Here is a 21095-nt window from a genome sequence, read left to right as displayed (position 1 = left end):
CTCTGTATGACACCCTCTAGGTCCATCCACGTCTCTACAAATGACCCAATTTCATTCCTTTTTATGGCTGAGTAATATTCCATTGTATATATTGTACCACATCTTCTTTATCCATTCCTCTGTCGATGGGCATTTAGGTTGCTTCCATGACCTGGCTATTGTAAATAGTGCTGCAGTGAACATTGGGGTGCATGTGTCTTTTTGAGATATGGTCTTCTCTGGGTGTATGCCCAGCAGTGGGATTGTCAACAGCTATTTAAAATGTGGGCATAGTCCCTGAGGAGGGAGGAAGTTAATTTTTCTTTACATGACTATCCTTGATCTTTTCAGCAAAGGAAACATTATAAGGTCATCAACTATCTTCCATTTTCCAAGTCTCCAAATAGAGGTAAAGCATCTATCTGCAGGGTTGAATTTTGCATATCTGGCCTTGCTGGTTGCCAAAAACATCTGTACACATTGCCAAACGGTCCTCCTGGGGTGCAAAATTGCCTGCAGTTTAGAACCATTAAAGTAGAATGTAAAGCAGAGGCTTGGTTACATGGCAGCAAAGCAAGGGCTCAGGCATAGCTACCAAAAATATAAAATTCAGAGGGGACCAGCAGCTTGGCTGACTGGTTACTGAAGTGCTGAGCTGCTGGCCTCCAGTTCTGAGAGTCTCTGTGACTAGGAACAGGATTAGTCCCAGAGCCTGTACTAGAAGAGTCACCCATGGGAATGAAGGGTCTTCATCTGGGGGTGGTGGTATTGAAGTGCTACAGTGGCAGGAAACTGGGCAGGTCATTATGGAGATGACCTTTCCATGGCATGGTGCTATGATTCTATTATCTTCAGCACCACTGAAAAGGGGTCAAGGCACATGCATCTCATGGAAGTAACATAGATCCCTTGGTTATCATCAGAATGGAAACTCCATGAGTTATGGATGTTTTGGGGAAACATGAGACAAACCGACAATGAACACTCATGGCAGGAAACTTGTTTTATTGGTTGGTACTGCTGGAGGCACCTTGGGGGAATTTTGTATTTAGGTTCTTTCTTCTTGAACTCTCTACCTGGAATTTCTGAGTGGCTTCTCTCAGAAACACCCATGCAACAAGGAGCCCCTTACTCTGCAGCAGGGCTTGGCTAGAGCTGAGAAGCCTTTGAGAAAAGAAGCTTGAGCCTGGACAATGCCAAGAAGCTTAAGCTGAGCTAGCACAGACATCTCAGCAGGGCTCTTTCTTCTTTAGCAGAAAAGCAGGCACCATGACAGCACACATCATAATGAGAAGTTGATTTTTTGGTATTCAACAGCCAGGATTACATTCCTGGGTCATAGTAATAAATGGGGGCATATTTCAAAGAGAATACGTAACTTTTGGTTGACAGGAAAAGTAGCTTAAATCATTTTGTGATTGAAACTGTGACTATCATGTGGACATCATCAAATGGAAGCAAGATTTTTTCCAAACACAGTCTTTGACAAAGTTTACTAATATCCATGTAATGTAGCATTTACTCATATATTTTCCCTCTATGACAAAGTTTACTAATATCCATGTAATGTAGCATTTACATTTACTCATATATTTTCCCTCTATTACATTTCGAGAAGAAAAACATGCCCCCCATAATTTCTCCCTCTTTCACACATTACTTTTTTTTTTTTTTTTTTTTTTTTGCAGTACGCGGGCCTCTGGCCTCTCCTGTTGTGGAGCACAGGCTCCAGACGCGCAGGCTCAGTGGCCATGGCTTGCGGAGCACAAGCTCCAGACGCGCAGGCTCAGCGGCCATGGCTCACGGGCCCAGCCGCTCCGCAGAATGTGGGATCTTCCCGGACCGTGGCATGAACCCGTGTCCCCTGCATCGGCAGGCGGGCTCTCAACCACTGCGCTACCAGGGAAGCCCCACACATTACTTTTAATTGTATTGCTTTGAACCGGCAGCTGTGTTGTCCATCGTGGCTTCTCAAGCGGATTGCCTTTTGTTCTTGCAGAACAGACCAAGTGTTGAAGGAAAGTAGCAGGAGCTTGGTTGCCTCTGGCCGGAGATGGGAGAAGGGAGAGCTACTCTGGGTTTCTAACCCTACTGCTACCGCCTCTTGCCTCTTTTTTCTCCCAGCACGCTTGCATGCTAAGTGTGGGCTGCTGTCTTCCCTTGAGAACAGTAAGCTATGTGCTGCTCTCTGCTGAATTAGGAAAACATCAGCTGTCTTGTCCTTATTTCCCTGAAGTCAAACATGCCCCAAATCTGAAACTTGGAAAAGCAAAGATATTTTCAACGTAAAAGTGACCTTTCAACCACTTGCAAAACATTTCCCTCTCTTTGAAAGACACATGTAACCAGATACCTTAGTGCTGCAAGGAAGTCTTTTCCTCTGTAGCACCTTTTCAGGAATGCAGGCCCGGGCTAATGGAAAGGAGGCCTTGGAAGGGACAGAGTTCCAAACTAAATTCACTACTGCTCAATTTTCTCCTTCATATTCAGTCAATAGGGGTTAAGAATGTCAAAGAGTGACGGAAAGTTGCAAGAGTGGTAATGATCGAGGCTCCCAGATGCTTGGTTATTCTACCCCCGATTTCTAGTTGGGGAGGAAACAGCACCCAGCTCTTAGAGGGCTCCGTAGACACAGGGGATTGTTTGTCTATTGTCAGAAAAGAGCAGCAAAGTTGAGCAGGTATGCAAGGAGGAGGCTTAGCTTCCAGCAAACTCTCCTTCATCTGTGGTCTCATGATACTGTTCGTTCATAAACTCGAGACTCTCTGGAGGCCCCAGACACACATTTGAGAATTTGGGGCAACTGACACTTGCACAGAATTGTGTTGGGACTTCTTTCATACCTTGCCAAGTTTCTGTTCCATCAAATTAACATGGGGGTGTTGAACTCTTTCAGAGGCTAGAGATTACTATACCTTTGATTGGTTGCAGTGACAGAAGAATGACTAGATTGCCACTATGTTTCAATTAATCCTGATGATTCTATGATTAAGTGGACCACAGCCAAACAGATATCCACCAGAACTCCAGAGGTTTTATTCTAGAAATGCATCAATGGCATCTCTCCCTGTGGAGTTATTAGTGAACTCCCCTGTGGTTTCTATATATACTGGGGCTCTGTATTCTTGCCTCTCTACTACTAAACCAATTATGTGTCAGGCACAGTACCTATTTAATGTGGGTTTATAAAGTAGTTTTAAAACAATTTCAAAACAGTTTTCATTTCTGTCCACTGCTGAAATCATGGTTTTGAAATTGGGTGGCCACATTTCCTTCTTCCCCATCAAACACTCCTCAGCACCTTTGGGCTGCTCTTTCTAGTATGGAATTCTTTATTGAGAATGCTTTCCTAGGTAGTGATGTGGCAACACAGCAGGCTAAGAGGATGTACTCCTTCCTATTTCTTGACTCCGTCTTTGCGGCAGCAGCAGTGGTGGCTGCAGTGGATTCAGTAGCCAACATAGAGTTCTTTGTTCGTGTCCAGGAGCTACACACCCTATAGCTGACTAGCCAGGAGACAGTTACTCAGACCAAGGCTCTTGGAGGCTCACTAAGGGGCATCACCCTGGAAAATCAAATGGTGCTCCTGGCAGGCATGCCTATGGAAGCTACCCTTGGCCAGCGTGGGGTGGAGACCTTGACCACCCTGGAAGTAGCTAGCCACGTGCTTGGAGGTAAAGTCCATTGTACCCTGGCCTGTGCTGGGAAAGTGAGAGGCAAGACTCTCAAAGTGGCCAAAAAGTATGAAAAGGAGGGGTGGTGAGAGGAGAAGGAGATGCTGATGGGCTGGGTCAAGTGGCAGATGTAGTACAACTGTCACTTCATCAATGTTGTACCCACTTTTGGCAAGAAGAAGGGTGTGCCAATGCTAACTCTTAAATCCTTTGTGATACCGGTTTTTTTCTAACAAAGCCACTTGGTGCGGTTAAAAAAAAATACTTTCCTATCTTACAGTTCATTCCCTCTAGGTACAAGGTGGGTCCTTGCTCCTCTGACCAACTTACGGATGCTCAAGGGTCTTTCAGGAAATATTTCAATCTGGATCTAAAGAAGCAGCTCAGGATTGAGAGTGCTAGCTCAGTGTTCTCGTTAGACTGTAGTCTTCGGCCTGGTTGCTAGATTGAATTCTCCAATCCTGAAGACCTAGGCACATGGAAATGATACTACCACCTGAACTGTTTAGTTGAATCTATTAATTCAGGCTTCCTCCTAGCTAGTTTAAATGAAAAAGTAGTGGGAATGACCAAAGAACGATCTCCAGTTAAAGATAGCTTAGCTCATTCGAGTAGCTCCCCCCAGATAAGACCTATGGCATTTTCTCCCAAGTAAGTTCCGGGATCCAGAGAACACTTTCCATTCTAATCAGACAAGCTATTACCCAGAAAAGCTTAGCAATGATGGCAGAATATGCAAGCCCACCTTGTTGGGCTTCCTGATTTACAAGTGCGAACCAGCTAATTTAAAAGTCAGCAGTCTCTTATTAAAATGATGGAGACTTTCTTTAACACTGGAAGAAAGAAATCATGTTCCTAATAGGGAAGGTAGAAAACTAATGACAGCAAGGCCAAGTCAGGGCTCAGCACTGTGTACCCCCTCAGTAGTCCAAGGGAAGGCTATTTGGCTAGCAAAAGCTGTGAATTATGACCACATAATAACAGCCAGTGGCTGTTGGTTACAAACTAAATAGGTTTGGTTTTTAGACACAAATGTGTCTACACATTGGCAAACTCTAGCTAAAACAGCCATATAGACTTTCTTTCCTTCCAACAAAGATATTTAAGCACTAAACTGGAAACTTAAAGATAAAAGAATGACTAAGCATGAATACTCTTTCACCCAAGCTCTCTTACATCAGAGAGAGACACTAAGACATTTAAAGCATCACTTAAAACAACCCTGTACTTTTATGCAGAAAAGTTAAAAGATTTAGAATACAAATGAGCTTTGCTCTGTGCTCCAGACTTGCTGTAAAACTCAGGGTAAATCATTGCTTTTTTTAAATACATCAGGGTGAACCTTTCTAAAGAATGAACAAAGTGCTAATGACCTTAATATACAAAACGTTTAGACAAACAGTAAGAAAAAGATGAAGATTCTAGTAGAAGAATGGGTTAAAAAATTAACAGTAGATACAATGGAGGAAAGACAGCCTCTTCAATAAGTGGTGCTGGGAAAACTGGACAGCTACCTGTAAAAGAATGAAATTAGAACACTCCCTAACACCATACACAAAAATAAACTCAAAATTCATTAAAGACCTAAATGTAAGTCCAGACACTATCAAACTCTTAGAGGAAAACATAGGCAGAACACTCTATGACATAAATCACAGCAAGATCCTTTTTGACCCGCCTCCTAGAGAAATGGAAATAAAAACAAACAAATGGGACCTAATGAAACTTCAAAGCTTTTGCACAGCAAAGGAAACCATAAACAAGACGAAAAGACAACCCTCAGAATGGGAGAAAATATTTGCAAATGAATCAACTGACAAAGGATTAATCTCCAAAATTTACAAGCAGCTCATGCAGCTCAATATAAGAAAAACCAAATAACCCAAACCAAAAATGGGCAGAAGACCTAAATAGACCTTTCTCCAAAGAAGATATACAGATTGCCAACAAACACATGAAAGGATGCTCAACATCACTAATCATTAGAGAAATGCAAATCCAAACTGCAGTGAGGTTATTACCTCACACCAGTCAGAATGGCCATCATCAAAAAATCTACAAACAACAAATGCTGGAGAGGGTGTGGAGAAAAGGGAACCCTCTTGCACTGTTGGTGGGAATGTAAATTGATACAGCCACTATGGAGAACAGTATGGAGGTTTCCTTAAAAAACTAAAAATAGAACTACCGTATGACCCAGCAATCCCACTACTGGGCATATACCCTGAGAAAACCATAATTCAAAAAGATACATGCACCCCAATGTTCATTGCAGCACTATTTACTATACCCAGGACATGGAATCAACCTAAGTGCCCATCAGCAGAGGAATGGATAAAGAAGATGTGGTACATATGTACAATGGAATATTTCTCAGCCATAAAAAGGAATGAAATTGTGCCATTTGCAGAGATGTGGATGGACCTAGAGGCTGTCATACAGAGTGAAGTAAGCCAGAAAGAGGAAAACAAATATCATATAATGTTGCTTATATGTGGAGTCTAGAAAAATGATACAGATGAACTTATTTGCAAAGCAGAAGTAGAGACACAGACGTAGAGAACAAATGTATGGATACCAAGGGGGGAAGTGAGCGGTGGGATGAATTGGGAGATTGGGACTGACATATATACACCACTATGTATACAATAGATAACTAATGAGAACCTACTGTTTAGCACAGGGAACTCTACTCAGTGCTCTGTGGTGACCTAAATAGGAAGGATATCCAAAAAAGAGGGGATACATGTATACGTATAGCTGATTCACTTTGCTATACACCAGAAACTAACAAAGCATTGTAAAGCAACTATACTCCAATAAAAATTAATTAAAAAATTAACAGTTGATTCACAGAAAAATAAAACAAATTACTTATCACATGAAAAGATGTGAAATACCACTTATAATAAAAGAAATTCAAATGTAAAACAATAATGAGATAGTACTTTTTACCTGTCAAATTGACAAAGATGTTTTAAAATTGATTTTTTGGCAGTCTGTGATTGCAAGGATGTGAGAAACAGGCACTTTCACATACTGTTGGTAGGAGAGCAGTCTGGCAATATATATCAAAATTAAATATTGCACATACTCTGTGATTCCACAATCTTATTACTAGGAATTTACAGATAATAATCACGCAAGTGTTCAAAGACATATATACAAGGATATTCATCACAGCATTGTTTAGAAAAACCAAAACCAAAACCTAAATATCCTTGAAACAATTTAAATGTTCATTAATAGAGGATGGGTTAAATAAATAAGGCACATTTATAAGATATAATACAGTATTGTCATCAAAAAGAATACAATAGGGCTTCCCTGGTGGCGCAGTGGTTGAGAATCCACCTGCCGATGCAGGAGACACGGGTTCGTGCCCTGATCCGGGAAGATCCCACATGCCGTGGAGCAACTAAGCCCGTGAGCCATGGCCGCTAGGCCTGCGCGTCCGGAGCCTGTGCTCCGCAACGGGAGAGGCCACAACAGTGAGAGGCCCGCATACCGCAAAAAAAAAAAAAAAAGAATACAATAAAGATAAATATCCTCACAGAGAACGATGTCCACAGTGTATTGCTAAGGAAAATAAAACAAGCTGCAGAACATTTGTGAGGAGATGTCTGTGTGTGTGTGTGTTTGTGTATATTTGTTTCTGCTTGAATATGCGAAGAAAATACCTAGGAGGACATACCTATATCATTAATAGTGATCACTTGTGAGAGTGAAAAATGGGATGTTTTTCTTCACATGCTTTTATACTCTTTTAATTCTTATAGTATTACTTTTATAGAAAAAACTCCAAAATAAACAAATGGATGTGGAGAAGGGTGGTGGTGACCTTGGACCCTGATACTTGAATAATTTCATACCTCAGTTTAAGAGTTAAGAAATGACACAGATAATGGAGCTGATGATGCCACAAACATCAAATCACTCCAGGTTGCCCTTGAAGAGCAGAGGGGTATTTGGAAATTACACTCTCCAGCTTCAGAGGTATTTGTTATGGGTCATCACCCCCCTTTTCTTGGGGAGGAGGCAAAGGTGGTGGACTCACAAGAAATTTGTCATGGGACCGGCTTCTTTTCCTTCTCTGATTTGGATTTCTTTGGAAGGTTCTTTCAATGCCTTTTTAATATCTGGCTTGCAGCCCTCCTTTACTAATGGACAGGCAATAGCAATCCACTTGATAGCAAGGTGAACCAGGAAAATTTCCCTCATTCAAGCCCCTGGTAATCATGTGCTGATTACCTTCCCTCTACCGAGGACTTCAGAGGGCTGACATACTTCTTAGAATAGAGACTAGCTGCTGGATTGGGGTCACTTAATCCTTCCAGAGGTAACAAAGTGTGCATTTATCGGTAGGTCCCTGAATCTGGGATGGCCCTCACTAAGGTGGCTTTCCTTCTGACTCCAGAGACTTTCTGCAGATACAAAAAAACACTTCCTTCATCCTGTCTTGTCTGGTGGCTTCACTATCCTTCCAAGCCTAGGCTCGATTTATCAGTGACAATTCAGCATGGTTTGAGGGGTCATTAACCAACCCTCTTTCCTCAAACTATCAACCCTGTGCCTGTATTTTGAACTCTATTCTATAAGAAATAAGGAGCAACTGTGGTCGTTTGAGTGACGTGATCAGATACCTACGCTCCCACATATACAGCACTTTCTTATCTCTCACAGCATTACACTTCGACCCATTGTATGTTTGCCTCTTCACTTCAATTAAGTTATTCAAAGGGACTTGGTATCCAACTGGGTGTGGGTGGCTGAAGGAGAGAGTGAAGATGAAGACATCTGCAAGGTTTCAAATCTAGATAATTGAAAGGATAAATGGAAGGGTAAAGGTGCCATCACCTGAGAAAGGATACACCAGATGAGGAAGAGGGTTTGGAGGGCAAAATGAGGCTGGCACAAGGATTAACAACACAGACTCTGCTGCCAGACTGCCTAGGTTTGAATCCCAGTTTCTCCACTTACTAGCTGTATGAGCTTGGGAAAATCATTTAACCTCTTTGTGCCTTGATGTCCCCATTTGTAAGAATGGATAATAGTATTGGGTTGGCCAAAAATTTCATTCAAGTTTGTCCATAAGATGGTACAGAAAAACCCGAATGAACTGTTTAGCCAATGTAATATCCTGCATCACAGGATGGTTGTGAATATTGAATAAGTTAATGTAGGTTTATGTACTTAGAGTGGTGCCTGGCACATAGTAAGTGCTAAATTAGTGTTAGTGTTTGACACAGGGAATTTCAATGTTTGAGGTACATTTAAAATGTATTCTGAAATTTTAAAAATAAATTATGGATCTTCTGATAGATATTGGGCTAGAAAAGAAAAGTCACAGAACTCTGGACAGCATCGATATTGAAGCAAGAGAAAAGATAAGGATTTTGTAAAAGAGACTAAGAGGCAGTGGTCAGAGAGGGAGGAGGAATCAGGTAGGCTTGACATCCTGGAAACCAAGAGAGTTGTCAACCAATGAGATTAAAATGGGACACAGACATTGTACCTGTGAGTATGGGAAGGGGTTGGAAGAGAGGAGGGAGAGAGTGCCATTTGGGGAAGAAGAAGATAAAAGGAGAGAGAGTCAAAGATCAATATGGTCAGCTCCTCACAAATATTTTTTGAGGGGCAGACCTGTCCAAAAGGCCCCTGGGTGATCAGTGGGTCCAGCTTCTTTCTTTCACCCCACATCACTCCTCTCTGCCCCAACTGCCAATCAGAGGACCAGTAGCAACCAGCTGGGATAGTGGAGAGTGTTCACCAAGGTCCCACCTAAGGAGCTGCTCAACCAGTGGCCATATACTCATTCTCCTTTACTACAACTGGGATCAGAGGATAAAGAGGGAGGGCAGATGGGCACAGGAATCCAAGAACTACTGTTTCTGATAAGACTCAGGGCCCACCTCACCCAGTGTCCTGACTCTGAGTGAGGTATCTGGGGCCTTCCTCCATGAGGTTAACCTCATGAGGGTAACAAGAGTCCCAGGCATTGCTTTCATTACCAGCCCTTCACTCCAGCACCTACTGTGAACAGGCCACCATCATTCCACGTCATTGCTCATTCACTTCCATCTGACAAATGTCCCCTCCCCTTCTTTCTTCCTTCCCAGCTCAAAGTTTATTTCTTTTCTCAAATGTTCCTCCCCTGAAAGCTCTTTGTCTACTTGTAACCAGAGTGGCCTTCTATATTGTCCACATCACACGTTTTGGATAATGTAACACATATTTCCTTGCACCGTTCTATTTCTGTCCCATGTTTGTTGTTGGCGTATGGAAAGGAATCAGTACAAGGCAACATTCGGTGCTCTGGGATAGGACAGCTGGAAGGAGAGATGGGAGGAGAGTGCTGAGTTTTGCACTAATATTTCACACTTGAACGGAGTTTGCAACAAGAACCATAAGTTGAAAAAAACCAATATGATGAGGAGCCTGGGGTGAAAAGGAGACAGAAGATGGCTGTCCTCTAGATAACTGCGCATGTGAGGTGAAGGAGGAGGGGGGCTGTTATACACAGCTGAGATCCACCTACCCAGAGGAGAAGAGAACAGGAAACTCCCTAATTGGACATGTGTATGTGGGTCAGGGCCATATACAACCACGAGCATGAGGCTACAGAAAGGAAGCCCTGTGCTGTTGGGAACCCTGAAGGGGGAGGAGGCGTCAGTCATGGCTAAAAAACCTCATGTGTTTTTATTTAGTAACTTGCTTTTGAGATTATTTCATAGTCTCTTCCTTGTGAAGTATTATGCAGATAGCTCCCTTGGTCTACTTGGGACCAAGTTTAAATAATTATATTTTTCTTTCTGAAAGGTAAGCATCACTAGTTTAGGTCTTTTGTGTCCCTTGGAACACAGGAGGCCAGGCCCACTGAGGGGGTGGACTGGTTGGACAGCCTGCGTATGTCTTTTCTCCCCATGAGACTATCAATGTCTTGAGCGCACTCACTGTATCTTTCATTTTTATCATGAGGCATATGATTAGTACTCACACATACTTAGAATATTGAAGAGAACTAAACAGAATGAATCATTCACTGGAACTTTGTTATGAATGAGTTGTTTTAGATAGACACTGTAGCTGCTTTGTTGATTTTCAGCTTTGTTGTAAGTGTTACTGCTTCTGATGACTCCTCAGAGGAAGTGTGGGGTGGTAGAAATAGTGGCTCGGGAGACAGGAAGCATTTGTGCCAGTTTGAGCTCAGCTGAGCGACCCTGGACATGTCATTTCAGAACAAATGATCTCTAAACCCTATGATTCTGCTCTGAGTGAAGTAGGCCATGTCTACAAAAAGTCAGCACAGATACAGGGGAGGAGAGAATTCACTTTATCAGTTTGGCCAATATGACGCCGTGCGGTCATTCTGACATTTTCTTCCAATGAAGTGGCTGATTTATTTTCTTGACTTGATTGACACAACCCATGTTTTTGGTCTAGAACTTTGACTTTGGAATGAAACTCATAGAATCAAAGCTGTGACTCAGATTAATATAGCGATAAATACCTATTGTTATATTGGGCAATTCAGGTAACAAAGACAATAATATTTTGTAGTAATTCTAATGATATGAGTATCATTATTGAATGCTATGTGCCACAAATTATGCCAAATGTTAAAAAATAATTCTCATTTAAACCTTGCAACCACTTATGATGTAGGTAATATTAACCCCATTATATAGATAAGGAAACTGATGCTCAATCAGGGCAAACAACTTTCCTAAGGCCATGCAGTCTGAACTCTTAGCCACTATGTGCTAGTGGGTGCTTAATACATATTTAAAAATGAATAAATGAGATTAGCCAGCAGGAGTTATCAGCATGGCTTCAACTAGTAGGAACAGGAACGGTACTGCCTCCCATGTATTGAGTATCCACTATGTCAGGCACCGTTCTAAGTAATATACATGGATTATTTAATTTAATTTTCACTAGAACTCTATGAGGTAGGCTCCATTATTGTTGGCATTTACATACGAAGAAACTGAGGTTTGGAGAGATTAAGTGACTTGTGCAAGGAAGCACATCTACTAAAACTGCTAAGACTCCAAAGTCGCTGTTCTTTCTACTACTCCAGACCGCCTGTAAATAGAGTGACTTTTGCAGTTCTGTTCTTTACTTTCTGCTCTCCTGTTGAGTACTTGAGATTTATAGGCTAGACACTGTAGGCCCCTTTTTTTGCACGAGTCACCTTTTCTTAGGCCCTCAGTGTCCCCTCTACACTGTGCCATCTCTCCCTGGGACCAAGGATCAGATAGGGGAAGGGGTAAGCGGAGTGCTTTTGTTGCTGATTTTCTACAATCTCAACACAAACACTTATGGGCGTTGTTGCGACTTAATCTCGCTAGCTCATCTGTGAGACCAATTTTAATTTGGAGCCATCTGCCACAGACAAATGAGTAATTATGGCAGAGCCCAGAGGGGCGGGCCATGGGGAGAAGGTTGGCTTAGCCTCTTGCCACCTGCCTGCATTGATGCAAGTGACCAAGAAAGAAAATTCCTTGGGTGGGCTGTTGATGCAGAGGCTAGCAGCTCTACCCCGCCCCACTGTTGCTCAAATCCTTAGACTCCAGTGAACAAGGAGGGATGAATGTGAGGTCATGGCAGCACAATAGGCTCTCCCTCTCACCACACTGGTGGTGCCTTGTGGTGAGCACCACTTGCCGGCTGGTCTCTCCACACAATATGACAGGCTAAGTCAAACTGATGGAGTGAAGCTGAAAATAATAGTCATTGAACTCTGTCTAGCATTAACTTTTGTTTCAGAAGACTTTAATATATCTTTATCTTATTTCTTCCTCCCAACAGCCCTCTATATTAGGTAGGGGTGGGTATTGTGAGCTTCATTTTATAGATGAGGAAATTGAGTTGTAGGGTGATTCTTTAACTGGACACTTGTAAAAGACCTTATGACTTGCCCAAGGTCACCCTGTTAGCTACAAGCTGGCTAGCACCTCAAACTCCAAATTAGAGTCTGTCATTCTGTCTTCTAGACCAGTGGTTTTCCAGTTATGCTTGCTCCTCAGGACCAATGAGTTATGGGTGTGTGTGTGTGTGTGTGTGTGTGTGTGTGTGAAGAAGTGGGGCTTCTGGCCCTGACCTGCACTTAAACTAGGGCAGCTCTGCTTGAGTCTGTTTGTTTTATGTCTCTGTAGGATTTCATTTAATGAAAGACTCCGCTGCTGAAAATGTTTGAAAACTACCTGTCTAGGCTAGTATTTCTCATCGAGAGTGTAGTGGGTTGAACTGTATCCCCTCAAAATATATGTTCAAGTCTCAACACCTGGTACCTGTGAATGTGACCTTATATGGAAAAAGGGTCTTTGCAGATGTAATCAAGTTGAAATGAGTTAGTCCTGGATTAGGGCGGGCCCTAAATCAAACGGCTGGTGTCTTTATAAGAGATAGGAGAGGGAGATTTGGACACAACCACACAGACGAAAGGCACAGAGGAGAACCCCATATAATGACGGAGGCAGAGAATGAAGTGACGCAGCTACAAGCGAAGGCATGGAACAGATTCTTAGAGCCTCCAGAAGGAACCAGGCCTGTTAACACCTGCATTTCGGACTTCTGGCCTCTTGAACTGTGAGAGAATACATTTCTTTTAAGCCACCCAGTTCACCGTAGTTTGTTATGACAGCCCAGCCCTAGGAAATGAATACAGAGTCCCATAGATCTCTTACCTAGAAACGGGTTAGGAGTGGTCTTATTAACATGCTGATTCCAGGCCCAAACCCCAAGATTCTAATTCTGTAGGTATGCAATGGGGCTCAGGAATCTGCGTTTTGACAAGTTCTCCATATGCACAAAGCTTCATTTTGAGCTCGTTTTGACCATAGACAGACACAAGACTCCTCTCTGGATTGGAGCTGGATTTGCACCCCTGCTGACGATGGTCCTCTAGTGGTTCCAAGAGTCAGTGGGCCAAAGGCGGTAGGTTTCATGGACAAGGAATAGGCTGGTATCAAACCTTCTGTAGTCCAAAAGTTTTTGAGAGACTACAGAGAATGAGAACTATTTAAGAGTGTTTTCCCCAAGGAATCACAAATCCCACAGATGGCCAAAATCTAACCCTAAGGAAATAGGTTGTAGTGGTTAGGGATTGGATGCTTCCAAGAGGATCGGTTTTCTGGAGTAGCAAGAAGACCACAGAATCACACACATGCGCACACACGTATGGAGACTTCTACTTGTTGTCTGGTGCAGGAAATTCTATCTGATAGAGCATCACCCTTTTTACTTTAAGATTTGGTACCTATTAAAAATGCAGGGGGCTTCCCTGGTGGCTCAGTGGTTGAGAGTCTGCCTGCCGATGCACGGGACACGGGTTCGTGCCCCCATCCAGGAGGATCCCGCATGCCGCCGAGCGGCTGGGCCCGTGAGCCATGGCCGCTGGGCCTGCGCGTCCGGAGCCTGTGCTCCGCAACGGGAGAGGCCACAGCAGTGAGAGGCCCGCATACCGAAAAAAAAAAATGCAGGTGTCCATGTGAGGGATGATACTTGAAGCCAGGGTCAGCCATGTACGCCCGGCCTCCAGTCTTTATCTGAGAGCAGTTTTGATAGGCTAGAGGAGGAAGAAGAGCATGATGGGCTGGGGTAAGAGTACAGCAGAGGGGGTCTTACTCCCAACCTGAAGCCAAACTCCTTGCTCAATAAAGCCAGAGGGGACTAGTTTATCCACTCAAGATTGATGGAGGTCAGCTGTGCCCGATCCTTTGGCGAGCTGGGGGAGGGCCCCCATGAAAAGGGACAGGTGTTTGGATTCTGCGTGTGTGAAGAGTGCCTTCCTGAGAGTAGCCTGCCCAGCTGGACCCAAGGTCCTTCAGGAGTCCTGTGTTTGCTCACATCCCTGACTGCTCCCAGGTAAACAAATCTTGTTTCTATCTCCCAGAGAGACAGGGCTCCAGCACTGTGGCAGCCTGTTGTTATAGTTACTGATATATGACTTACCACAGTAATTGTCAGAGCAATGGAAGAAAATGCAATTTAGTAGCGGCCGGTGGTGGGGTTTAGGAGAGAGAGGAGAAAGGGAGGAGAAGGCTGCTGAAGAGACCTGGGGATGGAGCTGATAGCTCTGTGGGTTCGTATGTACAGTATGATGTACAGTGGACAAAGGAGGTCTTATATTGGCAGTGAGTCTGAAAGGCCCTTGGTGAAAAACAGCCTGTCCCCAATAGCTTCACCCAGGTTTCATATGCCTGACATTCTACCCATGGTGCTTTATTCCTGTGAGTTAAGCACTGCTTCTACCCATGCCTTAGATTGTACTTTTGAGTGACTTTACCTGGCACCTTTCTTCCTCAGGGTTTGCCAGAGCAATGGGGAAAGATGGGAGAAAGGGTTGGCCATCCAATAAGGACTTGGCCTACTTTCAAAACTCAGATAGGGCTGCCATTGCTTCTCCCCTCTTTGTAAATTTCCTGGGTGCTCTCCCCTCTTTCAAAACAGTTATGAAGTTAAATGGGATTGAATATGAAAGTCCAGGATGTCTTGTTCAAGCAACTAGCTATGTGCTTTTCTGGGAGAGACACTTGACTCCTTCTTGTTCATCAGCAAGAATTTATCTATCACCCATGATATACTAGGCACTGGGTCAGGTGCTGATGGGGGATGCATGGAAACAGTTGGGCATTAGCGTATGCTTCACATTTAAGAAACAATCTAGTTACAGAGACTAGACATTTATACAAGTAAGGCTGACCAGTAGTACGTATTAGTGTGTGATTGGTGTCAAGTGAAGGGTAGAGCCAATGGCTACATAATCTCAGAGGTGGACAAGATCATGGAGCAGAGTAGCTGGGTAAGCCTTAGTTCAGATTAGCACATTAAATCACTCAGACACTTAACAGGGCTCTAGGGAAAAGGGGCCCAGGACAAATCAGTTGTGACGGGGATGGGGACATGGACTGGGTAGGGAACATGCTTACACCTCTCTGCTTAGCTATATATCCAAATCCTATAGGCCTGTCCTTTCCAGAGGGGTCACCCATCTTCCACTCATCTATCCTATCTCAGAACTCCTGTGCTGGGAGTTCTCAGACTTAACTCAGCCTGCTAAGAGAGCAGGATAGCCTAGTGGTTAAGTGGATGGGGTTAGGAGCTAGGCTGCCTGGGTTTGAATTCTGGCTCTGACATTTATTGTGACCTTGAATAAATGACTTAACCATCCAGTGGCTCAATTTGTCTCATCAGTATCATGGGGACAGTAATAATAGTGCCTGCCTAACAGAGTAGCTGAGAGGATTAAATCGTGTAAAATGCTTAGCACAGTGCAGATGCATACTATTCATTCATAAAATAAATATTTACTGAGTGCCTTTGATATTGCAGGCACTTTCCCAGTGCTGGGATACAGCAGTGAAGAAGAGAGATAAGGTCTCTTCTCTCTTGGCACTGTGTTAAATGTTGATTCAGGCCCTTCACCCAAGGGACTTTTAATCTAGTACCTTGCTTTCTGCTCTATCAATTCCAATTCCTAGTCTGTGAGTTATCCATTAGCTTGTTTTCATTCCTTTTTGTTTAACTAGGCAAGTATTAAAGCTATGAATTCCCTTTAAACCCAGCTTTGGTCATGTCCCATAAGATTTGATGTTGAGTGTTTTCATTATCAGTATTTTTTAAGCACTTTGCAATTTGGGTTTTGGTTTGTACTACTTCTACTTTTTAATGTATTGTGGTATTCCATGTTTGATGACTGTATTTTCTTTGTTCCTACTACATGCGCCTTCTATGCTCCAAGGGAAGAGAGGCAGTGGAGACCTGTCTAACTTGAGGTGTTTAGAAGGGACTAAGGGGGAGACAGGACTAGAAAAGACCACTAATGTAGGGTATTGAGTGCTAGGCTTCATGGGCTGGTTTCTCTTCTAATGAAGAGACATTGGAGTCACTGAAGGGATGGGCGGGAATGACAGGATTGTTATGCAATTTAGGAAAGAATAAGCCAGTATCATTGTTCAGGATGGCTTGAGAGAAAGAAAGAGGCTAGAGGCAGGGAGTCCAGATAGAAGTTTTCAGGTTAGTCTAGGACAGGGATTCTCAAACCCGACTGGGCATCACAGTCCCCTGGAGGGCTTGCTAAGACACAGCTTGCCGGGCCCCACCCCCAGAGTGTCTGATTCAGTCAGTCTGTGGTGGGGCCGGAGGCTTTTGCATTTTCTAACAAGCTCCCCTGGTGATGCTAATGCTGTCAGTCCAAGAACCACACTTTGAGAATCACCCATGTAGGAGAGAGATGATGAGAAACAGAGGTGCTGTGGCGGAAGCTGGGCTACAGAGGAAAGAAAGTATGTATCAATACAAGATATTGGGAAGGAAGAACTCACAGGGCTTGGGGGTGGAGTATGGAGACAAGGGTGAGGAAGGACTCGAAGATGACTCCAGAGTGTGAAACCTAGGTGCCTCAGAGGACAGGAGAATCACAGAGGCAAAGCCCTGAACATCTAGGGGTGGAACGCATTCACATGAGTGGAACTGGAGAGGTGTGTAAGCCCCTGTATCCATTTGCATCTGTGCCGTGGCACTCAAGTTGAAAGGCCTCCTGTCCCTCTTCAGGAGAGAGCGAGTGAGAAGGGGGAAGCTCAGGCCTGTGTTTGGTTTCTCCTTGTCCCCCCTTTCAGTGAGGATGGAAATGAAGATATGGAGCAGGGGGTAGGGAGGGTAGAAAGAGTTTGACTGTTCTGGAAACAAAGAAGATGCTTTTAGGTCAAGTGTTGAAGGTATATGAGCAAGTACTAATAAGGAAAAAGCAAATGAGTAAAACTCAGTGTGGGCCATGCAGGGTAGCTGTAAGATCCCACCTGAGATCACAGATACTATTCTTTTTTTTTTTTTTTTTTTTTTTTTTTTTTTTTTGCGGTACGCGGGCCTCTCACTGTTGTGGCCTCTCCCGTTGCGGACCACAGGCTCCAGACGCGCAGGTTCAGCGGCCATGGCTCACGGGCCCAGCCGCTCCGCGGCATGTGGGATCTTCCCAGACCGGGGCACGAACCCGTGTCCCCCTGCATCGGCAGGCGGACTCTCAAACACTGTGTCACCAGGGAAGCCCAACTGATGCTATTCTTGAGAGCAGAGGGCTGCCATGGTAGGGCTTCTCAACTGCAGCCCGCCTATAACCTTCCTCGGTTTCAAGGCTTCTGACCCTGCGGTGCTCTGTTGTCCCTGGCTACCTCCCCGGCTATAGGGGCTTCTTACCTGCTTCTCTCCACTGGGCCGCCTGTAGCTGAGCAAAAGCTCCACAGCGCCCACCACTTCCTTGCGGATGGCGTAGAGCAATGCATCACCAACGTACACGCTGTGGTTCAGCAGTAGCTCCATGATCTCCAGGTTCTCATTCTCAATGGCAATGAGCAGGGCGCTCCGGCCCAGTGGGTCCATGCAGTTGATGTTGACATTGTAGTAGATCTCAGCCTCCTGGAGGGCCTGCTTCACGGTGGCATAGTCCCCCTTCTCCACGGCACTGAGGAAGGCCTTCTCCTCTGCAGAGAGCTCCGTCTCAGCCCTCACAATTTGCAGGGGGATTCGGTCTCTGTAGGGTGAGTAGTTGACCCTTTTGTAGTACAGCTGGGCCATGGTTCATAGCAATTTAGAAACCTGAATGAGGAGAGAGAGGGAGACCAAAGATATTCTTAGATACCTGCAGGTCTCAAGTGGCCAGATACGGAGGCAGCCTTGCTAATGACTTGGAAAATCCTCACCTGGTTTAAAGCCACAATCTTTCTCCTCTTGCAAGGGAGCATAGCAGAAAAAGCCCTGGCTTCTGGGTCAGAAAGGCATGGGTTCAAATCCTGCCTTTACCAGGTCTGCGACCTTAGGTAAGTTACTCAAGCTCACGGTGCCTCAGTTTATTATTATTAAGCTTATTGATATTAATAATATTAATTGCACCAGGCTCCACACTAAACACTAATTCCCACCTCATAAGGCTACTGTGGGAGTTAAAGGAGACAATGACTGATTAAAGCAACTAGCCCAGAGGAAGCCTCCTGAGACATGGCACAAGTTAGTTTCTTCCTTCCCTTCTGCTGTCTGAAAATACTCGTGATAATACTTCTGACTGGTGATGCAAAGTTGGACCTCATCTTTGGCCAATTTCCTTTGGACCCTTGGCCTGTGGGCCTGTGCTAGCTTGTAGGATTACATTTGCCACTGCCCCAGATGCAGATCCTGGATTGAAACACTGCTGTAGTGCTAACTGAAACATTCTTCTTATTACTGCTCACTGGGGAAGGGGTACTGACTCCAACAGATTAAGCCTCTACCCCCTCTGCCCACTCATGATTTTTCTCCTCCATGATTCTAAACCAAGCAGCTGACAGATATGAGAATCTGTCTGATTCAATTCTGAGAAGTGAACGGCCTGTTTTACATGTACCACATCTAAAGCCAGATTTTAACAGAAGTGATTTCAAAGCAAAACCTATTATTGAGTTCCTACAATATGTTTAACTTTCTCTGGGAGACCAAGAATAAAAGACAGACTTTGCCATTAATTGCATAGAATGAATCACAGTATAGAGCTCTTGCCTTGTAGTTTGCAGATTAAATTCATGCACATTCCTCATTGACTCCTCGTACTAGCCCTATAAGATGGGAACGGTTACCCTCCCCATGGTAGAAGATGAGGCTCAGACCCATTAGGTGATTGACTCCCCTTTCCCTACCATCCTTGGGACCTCCAGAACCCTCTGGAGGCTGAGTTTGGATGAACCCGTTTAAGTGTCTTTCATTACCGAACTGTTTTGCCAGCAAAAAGAAACGGAAATGTGATAAAGGGCCTCTTGTCTCATCTCCTGGATGTAAGAGAAGATGAAGACATGCAGCTTCCACAAACATTTGCCTTACTCTGCCAGGTAATTATATCTCTGCTTTGGCAGAGTGAGAGGCATATATTATACCAAGTGGCATTTGCAATTCATGTGCTTGTGATCTTCTGGGAAGTTGGTATTTGAAGGTTAGTGTTGCCTCTTGCCCTGAGCAGGCCCAAATGACAAATTTCTCTCTACATCCAACTCTCAGGAGAGCAGAGTGCTGCTTGGCTGTCTTGAGACGCACTGATATTTTCTCGTGCTACTTTGAAGTAACTCAGCAATGACTAAAGGAAAGTGGCGTTTAGAGGAAGCCTTTGTCACTAAACAGCAAATTACTTTAATAATACTAATTGTAGAATGCCTCCTTGTCTCCGTTACAAAGAAAAAAGGGAGGAGAAAGAAGGGACAGTGTGACCTCCTGAAAAGAGACTCAACAACCCAATTCAGTTTATATTTATTTAATTAATCAATATGAACACAGTGGAAGCCTTCCATGTGCCTGGCACTGAGCTAGTCACTTTTGGAACAGAAGAAATAACTATAATTAGTTATCCTGACTCCATTCTCTCCCCCTCCAGATCGTCTTCCACACCACCCCTAAGTTATCCTGTGAACCACAAATCTGATCCCATTTCACTCTCCTTAGTTAGTACCCCTCTGCTCTTGTGATGAAATCAACACTCCCTTCTGAGATCAACTAGGTCTTAGCTTGTGCTTACCTCTCCAATGTCATCTTAAGCCACTCTTTCACTCTTGTCCACTATTCTTTAGCCCTGTGGAGCTTCTTTTGATTCTTCTAACATGCCAAGCTTTCTCCCACCTCAAGACCTTGGATCACCTCCTGGAATACTCTTCTCCAGCTCTTTTCATCTTTCAAGCCTCAACAAAATGCCACCTCTTCAGAGAAGCCCTAATTAACTACTCTGTATTATAAAGTAGTTCCTTCATATTCTTCTCTCCATTGTAGCCTTTTCTCTTCCTTCTTGATGCTAATCAGAATTTGTAGTTACATAGACATATTTCTTTGTCTTCCTGGGTAATCGTCTGTTCAGTCCAATTTGCTTTAAAGCTCAAGCAGTTGCATCTGTCCTGTTTTTCACACCCTGGATACATATTTGATGAATGAATGAGTAAACCTTCCATGATATTCTTTCATCTCTCTCCATCTCTCCCCAAGTTCTAGCCGTACTGAGTCATGTTCTCTGAGTTGCCCTTTCATGACCGTGCATTTGCATGTGGCTTCATCCCACCTTCTCCACTTAACTAACTTCTCTCTACTTCAGCACCTTGCTCATAGGTCCCCTTCTCTGTGAAGCCTTCCCCCAAGACCCTCAGAAAGTTAGTCAATCTCCCTCTGAGTTTCCCACTGGCACTCAGATCACATTTCTCCAATGTCACTCAACTGCGTGTTTGTCTTCCTGCCATTCGGGTAGGAGTACCTCGATTCCTGCCTTCCTAGCACTTACACAGGCTCTGGAACATGATGGGTGCTCAACAGATGGATGTTTAATGAGCAAATACAATCTAGCTGAGGAGGTTCGTTCAGCCACAGAATAAAGGGCTAAATTGTGTGCTACTGATTTGATGCTTTGGGATTTCAGAAAGGGCTCTGTGAGGCTGGAAGTCT

The 21095-nt window shown here is 44.0% G+C and overlaps 1 protein-coding gene and 1 pseudogene across 2 annotated transcripts in view; one reads left to right on the top strand and one right to left on the bottom strand.

Annotated features, from left to right (window-relative positions):
• Positions 1-21095, bottom strand: part of TRPC5 (transient receptor potential cation channel subfamily C member 5) — a 272451-nt gene that overhangs the window by 123398 nt on the left and 127958 nt on the right. For both annotated transcript variants that reach the window (XM_059050011.2, XM_067024307.1), the window contains exon 3: positions 17853-18251. In XM_059050011.2, the coding sequence (XP_058905994.1) occupies positions 17853-18230 (378 nt within the window). In that variant the 5' untranslated portion in view covers positions 18231-18251. The remainder of the gene's footprint in view (positions 1-17852; positions 18252-21095) is intronic.
• Positions 3365-3886, top strand: LOC131748809 (ubiquitin-like FUBI-ribosomal protein eS30 fusion protein; annotated as a pseudogene).

The sequence above is a fragment of the Kogia breviceps genome, chromosome X, assembly GCF_026419965.1.
Source record: "Kogia breviceps isolate mKogBre1 chromosome X, mKogBre1 haplotype 1, whole genome shotgun sequence".
Taxonomy (NCBI): domain Eukaryota; kingdom Metazoa; phylum Chordata; class Mammalia; order Artiodactyla; family Physeteridae; genus Kogia; species Kogia breviceps.
The sequence above is the reverse complement of the archived record's forward strand: the minus strand, read 5'-3'. Positions and strand labels throughout refer to the sequence as shown.